Source organism: Calypte anna, chromosome 5 (genome assembly GCF_003957555.1).
Source record: "Calypte anna isolate BGI_N300 chromosome 5, bCalAnn1_v1.p, whole genome shotgun sequence".
Classification (NCBI taxonomy): Eukaryota; Metazoa; Chordata; class Aves; order Apodiformes; family Trochilidae; genus Calypte; species Calypte anna.
In genome coordinates, this window is record NC_044250.1 from 10020333 (window position 1) to 10033928 (window position 13596).

At 39.7% G+C, this 13596-nt stretch overlaps 1 protein-coding gene across 1 annotated transcript in view; it reads right to left on the reverse strand.

Annotated features, from left to right (window-relative positions):
• Positions 1-3081: 3081 nt before the first annotated feature.
• Positions 3082-13596, reverse strand: part of TUB (TUB bipartite transcription factor) — a 55688-nt gene continuing 45173 nt past the window's right edge. Inside the window, 7 exon segments of the mRNA XM_030451438.1 lie at positions 3082-4208; positions 4634-4805; positions 5212-5310; positions 10216-10330; positions 11425-11537; positions 12105-12296; positions 13156-13277. Of these exon segments, the coding sequence (XP_030307298.1) occupies positions 4075-4208; positions 4634-4805; positions 5212-5310; positions 10216-10330; positions 11425-11537; positions 12105-12296; positions 13156-13277 (947 nt within the window). The 3' untranslated portion in view covers positions 3082-4074.

The following is a 13596-nucleotide window of genomic DNA, read 5'->3' on the forward strand; positions in this document are numbered from 1 at the left end:
CAAAGCCAGAGAGTTTGCAGTGATGACATTGGACCATCACGACTGATAAAACTCAGTGGTGTCATTTGACTACACAGTGGTGTTTTTAAATTGTCATTAACTAGATTTTACTTCACAGCCCTTTTTACAAAAGCTCTTTCAGTTCTAGTACTTCATGAGGACAGCCAGCTGGGAACTCCATACTATTGTAAGGCAACTTGAATAGTGAGATGTTTGTCCAGTAATTATTACAAAATCACTCACACAGACTTCTTACCACCACAGTTTGTAACAATGGCCACAACATTACTATTTTATGTACCATTTATTATCCTACAAAAGTAGTAGAGTGATGTCTAGCTTCTAAAAAATTAACTCTATTTTAGGGCATCTACACATTTCAGCTCACAAAATCACTTTCAACCTTTTGAGAAAGGAGAAATAAGGCAGCACTACAAAGGGAATCTATCTGCCTCTGGGCTTGTGGACAGTTCTGCTCATTGATTTGCTACTAATGGTTTGGAAACTCTGGTAACAGAATGTTTACTGAGAAAAATTATGATTATATTTTAGGCAGGCTTTTTTATCTGCTACCTTTTAATGTGTTAATTTACTTTACTGCAAAGCCAAAGGGCCAAATTCACCCCTCTGATAAGGCTTCTATTATAGAAGCATCACTGGATGTGCACCAAAGGCATTATTCATCTGTGACGAGATCACTAAATAATATTGTCAAAATAAACACTTCTGAGTTACACACCCTTAAAGAAAAGATAAAGGGAGAATGAGAACATCAGAGATGAAGAAAATTAGATAAAGGGCCAGGAGAAACTGTTTGATGTAAACAGAGTGACAAGTTAGATTAAGAACTCTCATTAAAGCATGCAGTATTTGCCTATAAGCAATTCAGGCAAGGAATCTGTTTACAACTCTCTGCCAAAGTCAACAACAGATGCAGAAATCATCGATATTGGGACTTCAAATAACATCCAAACACTCACTAGGACTATGTGAAGGAAATACACAGCTCAGCACCATTACATTCTTTGTCACACTAAGTAAACAAGGTTATGCCCTGTTGCACATTGATATTCAGGCCCTGCAGAAGCTGCTGCTGTTATGAGTGTGCCACTGCAAAAGCAGCAGCATTCAGGGCAGATGCTGATGGCCAAGTGAGACTCAGAAGAACCCCATGCCTTGCTCAGCAGCTCTGAGGAATTAGGATTTTGGCAAAGGCCAACAGTGACAAATCCTATTGTAACTGAACCAGATTTAATGAGAGCTCCTCATTCCTTAGTCTCAGCTTAACATCCCCCTCTAGTGACCTCAATTTATGGTGGGGACTTTTTCCTCAGAAGCTCTTTGGCTGATGTCCCTCGTATGATTCTGTTGGGAATTTGAGATGATGGGAATTTGTCACCACCTTCCTCCTGGCATGCTTACAGGTCCAAGAAAACATACCTAGCTGGGAAGAACATGCAGTGAAAGTGAAGTTACACAATGTGCTGGCAGCAAAACCATTCCAAGAGGCTGAACTCTCTGCCTTCCCCAGCCCTCATTCTCACCCTTGTGCAGGAGTTCACTGCACACGAGTTTCCTTTCCGTGCCAATTCCCTGTGGGACCATGATGCAAGTCAGACCATTGTTAGGATCTGCGTTTAAAATAACCCTTCATAAACCAACTCCACTAATAAAGCCAACAGATTGTATATGTGTACCATAATACACTTTGTTCCTTTGACACAGTGTTGTGCACAAAGAGAGGCAGAAAGCTGTGTCAGGTGTCACCTTCTCAGGCATTAAAGAAAATATATGACTGGTGAGCCACAGAATGAAAGCCATGCAGATCCATCCGTTCCCATGCTGCAGAGCTCTTGAAATCCACATCCCACCTATATACCAGCAGTGGGAATTCCTGTCTGGTTTCACTGTACTCTAAACAAAAAATTCTGGTTATGGCTGGATCTAGTTTTCAAAGGTTGGCACAAGGTAACCAAGGACCCTCTCTGTTAAAATTTGAAGTGAGATCATGGATAGGGATGTGAAGTGGTGGGAAATCACCAACTACAGAGGAAGACAAAGCCCAAGTATCCCACTGCAGCTCATGACATCATTTTGATCATTCAGTGAGGGAACTGACTGCTCACTTCTCTCAAACAAAAGGTGTCTTTACATTTTATACCACTGCATGGAAAGATTTCTTAAAAAAAAGTTTAAAGAAAAATGACAGAACCTCTTGTTATTTCAAGATGACATTTGACAGGCTGAGTCCATCCACAAAATATTGTTCAAAGCCAGCAGACTTTTTTCCATAGATTTTTAAAAAGATTAGAAAAAATGCTGACAATTGCTTATTTGCATCGTTTAGCTGAGATTTCATTGTCTGTGTGTCTGGGAATGAGACCTGAAGGCAAATGTGAAGAAGAGAGAGCATTTCTTTTATTAGTTGAAATTATACAGTCCAAATGGCACAACCTCTCCTTATGGCCTGTCCCCTATAGTCAAAAAGGGACTGACAGCAATGAGGCACACAGATTTGATCTCATTTTCTCATTACATAACCTTTGGTTGTGCAATGCAAGAGTCTATAAAGAGTAAAAAGGAGGATGTAAATACACACCATACAAAACACAACTACTTCACTTTACTTGCATTTCTCTATCTTTCTGGTGAACTACATAAGAATTCTGTTACTTTGTGTGGTGTTTAGGGTAACAATGCAGAAAGACTCATTATTTTTAAAGGCATTTTACAGTGTGCTTTCAGTTGCAGCTCTTGGCTTTTGAGATGGTCAGAAGAGGCGAGAAATCGCTTGCTCTTTGCTTATGTTTTGAAATGGTGTTTGTTTGTGTATTCCAGATAAATCAGGGAAAAAAAGAAACAAAACATCCACACTATTTTAAACTATTCTGTGTCCTGCCAGTGTCTCATTTGTATGCAGCATACAGTATATTTGCCTAGAAGGATTTAGCTCAGTAGCTGGCACATTTACATTAGAGAACAACATACACAGTTTCGGTCGATTTCAAGCATTCTTACAATGGGAAATAAATATGAAAAGTTGTTGTTGCTGAAAGTTCAAAAAATGCAATCAACAAATTGTAAAATTGCAAAAGGCCAGACAGATTTAATAAAATATTTCCATTTACCTTCCTCAGCTTTACACAGCCTGTTCAAAATTATAAGATTCTCTGCAGAGAGCCTTTATCCAACTGTTTATATCACTTCATACAAAATATGTGTTTGAACTGCCACAGCAATACAAGGATATAAATTCTCAACACATGACATGCCAAACTCAACATAAGTTATGCTTTCTTGGCATCTAGACATTTTCCTTCTCCTTCTCTGTACTCCAAATACATTTTCATTTGAAACAAATTAAAAAGCATAGAGATGTTAGAACATAATGATAGCTTAGAATTCAAGTGACTTGTGCAACATTATTTTGTGCTTTCTACTTCTCTGTTTCCTCCTACTGCAATTAAAATTCACCATGCCCTTCTACATAAACAATAGCAATGCATCGAGTTCAGTCCAGTATAGGTTTTCAACCCTCAGACTTGGCTTTATACTACACGAGATCCTTGCAAAATAAAAAAAAAAAAAAAAAAGTGCATCTTTCTTTTACGTTGGATGATGTGGAGCTCTGATTAGTCGATGTAGGAATGCAACCTTGAGGTACGATTGCAGCCTCAGAATCATTCTTAAATGTAAAAAGACATTTTTTCGAGCGTGCACGCCCTTTCTGGATTTAAAAAAGATACCCTTGTACTGGTGCTATGAGAGCCACGGTACAGTACATCATGGCACATCTCCATAACATAATCAAGGACATGAGATAGAACTTCTATTTACACAAACTTTGATGCCACTTCCAGAAAAACATGACAGAAAAAAAAAGGAAAAATATTTATTATTTCCTGAATGTCCTGAATTTTTAGAAGATTCCTTTTACTCTCTCTTCAGCAACAGAGTGGTCCTCCACAACTGCATTTTCCCTGCACTGTTTAGTATGGATCATAAGTGACACCAGCAGAACTGGGAATCATATGGCAAACTGCTTCCTTTGAGAGGATGCTCACCCAGGCCCCTTTACTCACAAGCCAGCTTGCTGTCAAAACTTGAAAGGGCAATAGCAAAGGCTTGCAGTGCACACATTGGGTAGCTGTAGTCCATGGTGAAGACATCCTCAGCCACCCGGCCAAACTGCATCACTATATAGTCAGCTGCAAGAGAGGTCATAAAAAGTGACAAAGCATTATTTTTGTTTGCAAAAAAATTACTAAATTTGTATTTATCCCACAACATCCCCTGGCCCAGCTGAACAAAGGAAAGATGCACACTCATCAAACACTGACTGATGCAGGGGGGTGTGCAGGGGGATATCCTAGGGAGAAGCAAGAATAGCTTGATTGAGGAAGTGTTGAGTGATAAAGTTACACAGATAAAAAATGTTTTTCTCAAATGCAGAGAGAAAATTGCTCTGTAAAATGGTTAAGACCTTTATTTAGACCTAGTGCCAAGTTTCCCATGTACCAGGACCAATTAATCCTATTCCTATCCCATAACTGTCAGGCTGTACATGAAGTACTTTTTCTACACATTAGAGAGAAAGAGAGAGAGAGAGAGAAGGAGAAAGAGCTGTACTTACGATCATTATCATGAATAATTTGGAAATTTTTCACTGAGGCTTGTGTGACTCGACCATGGAAATTTAAAACATAGGACTGGGTGTCATCATTCCAGACTGGTGTTTTATTATGCAATTCAATGACACTCTCTGTATTTTTGTTCTGCCATCTTGCAAGAAGTGTCTCATGTTCCTGCAGACATCACAGACACAAACTTCAGTTTAACACTCTCACCAGACAAAAAAAAAAAAAGTCACAAAAAAACCCCTGTTCATAAATCATAGCCCAAAGACTAAAATGTCACCCTGAGCCCTCAAAAGAGTATCTTCAAATGAAACGGGGACCTCAGAGTATCTTAATGCAAATGTGCATTCAAGTTCTTTCCACAGTTTGGAAAAAGTTGTACCTTTTGTTATCAAAATACATTATTGTTTGTAGTGCTTTTGTGAGTCACAAAACTAGTCATGCATCCCATTGTTCTGCAATTGTTCAAATACTTTTTTTTTTTTACCTCTAAACCTCCAGAAAAGCAAAACAAACAACTCTAAATGAAAAAGAATTCAAGTAATTTTTATTGTTGACTGATGGTATGACTTACATTTCGTGGTCTGATGGAAACTCTTTCATGGTCCATATTCATTCCAGGTATGATCACACTCATTTTACGAGGTCCTTTAAACCCCAAGACATTTGTTTCCTGAAAATGTTTAGAGAAGAGATCATCATGTTCTCTATTCTTAAAGTTAATTTCTGCAACAGAGAGACACAGTGGCAGCCCAGGGAACTTATTTGTGCATTAACACAGAAAACATCTTGAAATTCCTACCTTCATTGGCACTGCCAAACATTCTAGCTTTGTCTTTGAAGCTCCGACAACAGGGAAAATGGAAATAGAGAGGTTTCAAAAAACACTCCTAGCACTGGCTGCCAGCAACCTTAATACGATTAAAAAAAAATTCCTTTGTTAAAAAAAGGATATGAACTAACCAGATTGCTTGGCCACTGCTAGATCCCAAAATAAAGTAGTTGTAATTTAAAAATCATAAAATGGAGTCACACATCACAGAATCACACAGAATCACAGAATCCTAGGGGTTGGAAGGGACCTCGAAAGATCATCTTTTTATGAAAAACATTTTTATGAAAAACAAAATTAAATATATGGGACCAACTCAATTTATTCCAGAGCCAGCAAAAAAGCAAACAAGAAAAAGGTGCCAGCAGGAGCATCTGCTACCAGTGCTATGGTTTTCCAAGTCTCCAGATATGTTATGCTTAGAGATGAGCATGGTAAAAAACAAATACATTAACATGAATGTAAATTTTTGAGCTATGAAGTCAGGGAAAGTGAAGAAACAACACAGGCAGCAAAAAAACCCAAAACATGGAAAATACAAGTTCCTCCATGAAACTTGCCTTTCTGAGCAGCTTTTCACAAATGCATTCCAATATGGCTCTATCCTCTCAAAACACGACTAAAGATCTAAGTAAGCTTGAAGTCTTATTTTTATCAAAGGCTTTTTTTTTTTCCACAGAAGCAACTAAGTGTTTCAGTAACTCATCATCTGCTTCTGAAGAAGGTGATATTTTCCAATCCACTCAGTAAAACTTAGCTGTCTATTTCAGCATTAACTCCAGTAAATGAAACAGATGCTTCTGAAAGTCCACCATGGGGGTTTTTTTGTTGTTTTTTTCCCCATTTACATGAATTTTTTCCCCTCTATTTTTTCCAAGTGAAGGGCTGGGGACACACACTAAGGAACCTCAGGAAGGAAATTCCCATTGGCACTATTCCCAGCAATGTACCAAAAGATGCCAAGAACTGGACACCCCCAGGCTCCAGCTGATGTGGCTCTACCACTGGGACATTCAGAAATCTTTGCTTTTATATATTCAATAAAAATGTCCTAATTTTAAGGAACATTAAACTTTCAAAAACATCTCTACTTTTCCAAGCAAAAATTCCCACATCTAAACTCACTGGAAACATCTGAAAATGCATGCCTAAAATTCACTTGTGTAGAAGTTTTGTCATCTGTCAGACCTTTGAAATAGCTTTGGTTGCCTCAGAAAACCATCTGGAGATTTTACACAGCTCACTAAAAAGATTTTCATGCATGCAAGAAAAATTCCACTGAGTTATTTTACTGAATACTCTTGAAGCAATCCAGGTGTATTCATATATCTTCCTAACTATATAAATAAATGGGAAGATTCTGCCTCTTTTCTGAATCATTTATGCCATAGCCTTTGGCAGAGGTAACCCCTGTTATCAGTTCAGCTGGAAGTGTATACTTGGTTCTGCATCATGGTGAGACTCAATCTAAAAATTCCTTCCAGCAGATTTTAAAAGCAGGAGAGACTCAGCACAGCAGAGGACAATTTCAAATAAAAGATTCATGTTTATGCTTATTTTCCACTAACCACTGACTTCTCTGCAATGCCTTACAAGCTCGTCTTCTCATCAAGCTGCAGTTATGCCATATACAAATAATTTAGGATACGGATTGGTTAAAGATACTGCTCAAGGTGTTGCTCACTTCCCTCCCAACAAGCTGTATGATCACTGAAAAAATATGATTATATTCCTTGGATGTACTCTGAAAGACTAAAATCAACACTTCTGTCAAATGATAAGGGAATGGTTTCTAGGTGCACATTACATCAATCACCAATTATCTCAAACATTCTATTGGCAAATGCTACCCTTTTGCTAAAATCAAAATACAGAATTGAAATTCTACAAACATGGAATATACAAGGAAAACGGTAGCAACAAAAGAGGAGCTTTAACTAAGATCAGACCTTTCCTATCTACCTGCAACCAAATAAAATTAACTCCCCTGATACATCATCTCATCTCATTCCCTGCTTCTCCTTTATTTATATTCCCTACCATTTTGTGTGTGAAAATACAAGACTACAAATGGCATTATTTGGGGAACATAGGCCAGATTCTGATTTTACACCATTTTAATGTCATGGATAGTCTTAGTTTACAGAGGAACACAAAATAAGGGCTGTTAGCTGGCAGAGCTCTATTGACTCAACCAGCAACAGCAGTGACTGAAATCTGCTAAGGACCTGGCCCAGCACTGCTCAGAATCTGCACTCTGTGTCTGAACCCAACAAGCGCACTGATCCTGCAAGCATGTGTCACCATAATCCAGACCAAAAGAACAAAGTACCTCTCTCCAGGGTTGCTTTTAAAATCCTACACACTTTCATAAAAACATGTAAGCATTTTGCTATGGTAGCAACAGCTGGCAGGATAAAAGCAGTGAGGTGTAACACCCCAGCAGGTCCCAGGAGATCCATGAGTTGAGTACCCCAGTTTCAGCCACTTCCCTTTCTGGACTCAATTCCCACAGCTGTGCCCTGTCCTTACCCCAGCCTGCAGAACCCAACAGGCCACAGAAACCAGAACAGAACCCACTCCTTTGATGCTGAGTGCAAGTGATTGAGACCTAGCTGGAAACACGAAGCTTTATTGCTTTCCTGAAACCTGAGTGACTCCTCACAGTATCAGCTGAGCCCCCTGCCTGCAGAATCTGACACAAACTGAACTGGAGGGCACAGATACAAAGGAATCCAGCACATAAAACCCTGCTACAAATACTCGAGTTACACCTCCCTGCTTCACAGCCTGCCAAGCGATTCTGAGATCAGCCATTAGGTGCTGCTGGTGGTTTATTAATACACTGCTCAGCCATCAGCAAGGACAGAGTCAAAATGGTCAACAGCACCTGGTAAAACTCATCCCTGCCCCAGCTTTATTCCTGCTGTTTGAAATATGCTGTAAGGTGAGCTCCACAATGAGAGTTCTCACCAGATTTATCCCAGAGTTGACAACATTCACCACCACCTTCTGCCTGTATAAAGCAGAGAGGTGATTCCATAGGTCAGGCTCAGTAAGTTGGTGGCAGCAGGTACAACTTGCTCTTCAGATGGGTACCTGATCAAATGAGCTGAGAAACAGGGAAAGGCACAGTGGTGCTTTCAGAAGTATTGTTTATTGTATTTTTTGCTGCAGGATAAATCTGGAGGCAGGAACTGAAAGGTTACCTTAGGACAAGGGTGGTTTAGGAGTGCTCTTTCTGGCATTCTTTGCTGTGGTTCTGCTGCAGCCAGGAACAATCATCTCACTTTAGCAAACCTGGCTAGTAATGAAAAATCATTCTGTTTTTCTTCTGTCCTCTGGCCATAGCACACCTGCAAACCTGCTGCCTTTATCCATGAGTATCAAAATATCAATGAAACGAGTCATTTTGTTATGGAAATGTACAAGTTGTAAGCAGCTGATCTCACAACAGACACAAAAGTAGCTTGTCTCAGACACATTCCAGTGTCCAGAACCAGTGGTCCTGGTTCTGTTCTTTCCAACACTCACACTTCTCATTTCCTCTGCTGACTACAACTGAGGGTTTTATTTGTATTCTTCAGTTCAGTTCTGTATTCTTCAGAACAGTTCAAATGTCATTGAATTACACAAAAAATGCCACCATTTTTTAATATTTAGCTTTTTTTTAAAACCATCTTTTGTTTACTCCTTATATTTCAAGTTTGCACCAGCAGACTAGTTGCCTAGCTCCGGGGAATGCCCTCCTATGTAAACCAGTGAATTTACCATTTATTAAATATGCAAGTTCTTCACAGTTCCTACTGAAGCTTCAGTTAAACTCTAGAATGACATCAAACACTAGATTTTCTAGTTAAATCCTGTTAGCTGGATTTTCTGAAATTCACTAAGAGTTTCAAATCCAACAGGAATGTGGGGATATGAGTGTGCCTGTCTGCAGCCATGGGCCATGTGTTAGGGTAATTGCACACATGAGCAAATACACCATTTTTACTACATTCACAGAAAACCTGCAGCTGGAAAAGAACACATTAGCAGTTACTGCTGTCACCCCTCAGTGCTCTCTGCACTTTGCAAGGAAAGGATGGACTTCTGCTTTCTTTCTCCAGTGCTAAGGCTCCCAGGTGCATTGCTCCCTGCATCCTGAAGCTGACGTTTCCAGGAGTGTGTTCTGTGTGTGCCCAGGGAAGCACTGGGGTGCCTGGACCTCCACCTGTCACAGCTCCAGGCATCCTTGATAAGAGCATTTTCTTTAGTTTTTTGGTTTTTTTTCCTAGTAGAAAGGAGTTTTAGTGGCTTTATTCCCAAAGCTCAGCTGCAGACCTGCAGCTACCTGTGTTTTGGATCAGAGGCCTCCTCCAAAATGCCATTACAAATGATCATACTTCAATGCAGTAATTCCATGTGCACATCTCTTGCACTTCAGGAGGCTCCCTCGGATGGTTCCTGCAGGCTGTGAAGCATCCTGCCCCTTCCAGAGGGTTACGAAAAGATTACAGTTCTTCACCAAAGATTACAGTTCCTTCTGACCAAAAGTGAGAACGGAGAAACCTTGCTCTGTGCACATCTTTAACCTCTACTTTCCACCGAATTTCCTGGTTTTCTCTAGTGAAGATCAGATGTTGGGTTACACAGAAGTATGAATACTGATTTACATAATCAGAAGTGAGAAGGAAATTCTCTATGCTATTTCAGAAACTGAACTGCCCTTTCTTGCCCCTTTTGCCTGTGAGCAGTACTTACATAACAAATAGCAGCCAGCTCCTGACGCAGGACAGTCGCCTCCAGGGTTGATGTTGTTTTTATTGGATTTACTCCATTGTCATAAACTGTAAACTTAGTTCCCATAAGATTTGATCTATCAAAAAAATGGAAAAGCCAATCACCATTTGTCAGTAATGCTGCCTGAGACATTTATCCTTCACTGCATTGTAGCCCTAAAGAAAAGACAGTAACAAGTACAAATAGTTGGTAATTCCAATACCAACAAAATGGTAACTCCTGGACTAAAGGCAGTAACAAAATGTAAAGGTGCACTACAATAGGATATACTAAAGGTCCCTTATTATTACACTGGAGACTTCTCATGACATCTTGCAAACTACTATATTCAAGAAAGCAATAGCTAAACACTCAGGTGGGGTTGTTTTGTTTATTTGCTTAGTTTTTAATATTTTAAAAATAATTTAACTATATTTACTTCCTCTCTACAAAACTGTCTGCTTTCTTACCCAACCACTAACTCCATTAGAATACAGAAAGTGATTTTCATAGTTATAAATAAAATCAGTCTTTCCTATGCAAATCACACTAGGGAGCACAAAATACAACTTAGAACACATTAAACCCACATTATTCTCATTTTGTGTCTGCACTACAATAAATTGCACATTAAGTTCTGAGATCCAGGCAGTCCAGTGGCAATTAGCAGCACAGTCTCTTTCCTCAGGCACAGATGATCTAAACACGTATCTGAGAGGCTCCACACAGGTATCAGCAACAGACTGGTGTGTGACAGGGCGACAGAAAACAAACCAGTGGTTCTGAAAGGAGTCCATTACTTGTAAATAATTAGTATCTTAAGAAATGGGCAAAACCAAAGAGATTTTCAGATTGCCCCAAAGAACTTCCATTCCAAGGTGTTTATATCAATAGAGGCTAGACACAATCATGCACTTCTGAAAATCCTATCAAGATCAGCTGTGCTCACAAACCCTTGAGAACCTGGCCTTGGAGCATTTAAGAACAGTCCCACTGACTTTTAATGAATTGTCATCTTGTAAATACTTGGGACATTTTGAAAACATGCCTTGGATACTGCTCAACTTTAAGACCCTTATCCCATGATGTAGTCGAGCCTCTAAGAAGTCACAGGGTTCTACAGGCTTCTTAATTTCAAATTCCTCCTATGTTCTATAAAGAATATTTCTTAGATGTATTTACAGTGTTTACCTCAGTTTTCCGATAAAACTCTCTCCACCCCGAGACAGGTCGGTTGGGTCTATGGAGATGAGGTAATTCGAGGTTTTACTCTTCTTTCGTTTCCTTCCAGCTAACAGAAACACCTGAGCAGAGCAAGAAAAAGATATTCTAGAACGCTGAAAGGGTTAGTGCACACCCCTTCCTTCTTTGATATAAGGAAACCATAGACAATTTTTCTGTATTCTAGCGTCATTAGTGAAGTAACAAAGTCTCCTAGAATTTAGCAAATCCAAATAAAAATCTGGAAAGGGAAAGTGACTTCTCAACCACTCAGTCCATTATTTAGTGCTTAAGTAATTAAATTTTATCTCTTTTGTTAAATGTATAATTCTAAGTTGCTCCAGCTCTTCCAGTTCAATTGACAATAGATGTGTTTCAGGCCATGAAATGCAGAGAGCCTCAACCACTGAATGTCACACAGAGGTGCTATGAATGGATTATTTTTATGTCAAAGATGTGACATATGAAGAAAGGCAGTAGAACAGAGTGGTACCATAGTTTTGCTTTTGGAAGACTGTAGGACAGATCTTAGTGAAAGTAAAAATATATTTAAAATACAAGACTATCTTTTCTTTGTAAGAATTCTTCAAATTTTAATAATCTTTTTATATTCAGGTGCAACTGGTATGCCATTCAAGTAATTTTATGACCTTTTTACCATGCTCCCTTTCCAAGTGGAGGTAATAAGTGGGGTACATCCCTCGGTCCATTCCCTTCTTGTCTCTTGTGATTCTGCATTTGACAGTGGCACCCTGTGGAGCAGGTCTCATGGCAAATTCCTCCAGGTCATCAACATCTATGAGAGGCTCATTTGTGCAAGGACTGGGAGCTGAAGCCACTTCCTAAAACAGTAAGCAAAATGCAGGTTTCCTCAACTTTGATGTTGAGATTTTTAAGGATAACAGAATGACATTTCATAGAACCAAACTTAAATTAAATACAAGGGACAGAATGTCTTCCTTGTTCTGATTCCTCAGCAGCCTGAAAGGCAGCTTGTCAAACTAAGGGTCAAGTTCTTGGCTACCAAAGGCCTAGGGAGCAGGTCCCCATGCCAGTGATGCTCCATGTACAGACACACCTGGTGAAGCAGAGCAGGGCAGCTGCATAGCAGAGTGCTGGGATATTACACAGCAAACCCTGGCTAACACCTTCCAATCTCACCACACTTCTTGTTGCTGAAAGGCCATACCCAAGGATAGTGATGGTCTTTCATGGAAGGAAGAAATGGGATGGGGACAGACAGATAAGGCTGGCTAGAGGTGTAACAGTGATGGGAATGCAGTGCAGTATATAAAAGAGTGAGGCTTCACCAATGGGTTTAGCGAGAACTTGTGATTTAAAACATCTGAACAAGTCGAAGTCTTATGTTTGAATGGTGGCAGTGAGATAAGGGTTGAAAAATGCTCAGTAAAAGGCAATAAAAACAAAAGATCCTTCTAAGCACCTTCAAGAGGCAGAATGGTGAATATTTACTCTTTGCCTTTCTGTTAATTCAAATTCAGACAATATTTGCTATCTTTTTGTCCTAGTCATTATTTTCATTGCTTGCTCCTGCAAACCCTGAGAGGTATCACAATTAATCACCCTAGAGATACTCTAAGGAACATTAAAAAGAAAACAGGAAAGCCAGTCCTATCCTGACTGCACTCTGAAATAGTTCATAGCAGCCTGCACACCTCTGCATCAGCACTCACCCCTTACCTTATTGGATTTCTTGCTTGTGGCAGAACCAGGCCGGGTGTTACTGTTTAACTGAGAGGAACTGGAGCTGTCTTCATCTTCCTCATCCTCTTCCTCATCAAAATTCATGCTGCTTGAAATGCCTGAGGAGAAAGCAGTGCAGGTATATAAAATGCTAACAAACTGCAAGCTGTCCGTGCTTGCTGTGTAGGATCCTTTCTGCACCCTTAGGCTCTCAGGTGAGAAGGGTGGGGGGTGTGAGAAGAGTTCACTGTGTGAGGCCATCTACAAACACACCAGTGAGACAGCACCTGCCCTGGGAAGCCAAAACATTTCAGCAAATGAGAAAGGAAATACAATGTTTTCCATTCCACTGAGAGGATTGAGTTACCCAGAGATAAAGAGCAATATCCAGTCAGGAATTAATTCAGATCTTAACCCAATCAGGTACTTCAAGTACAA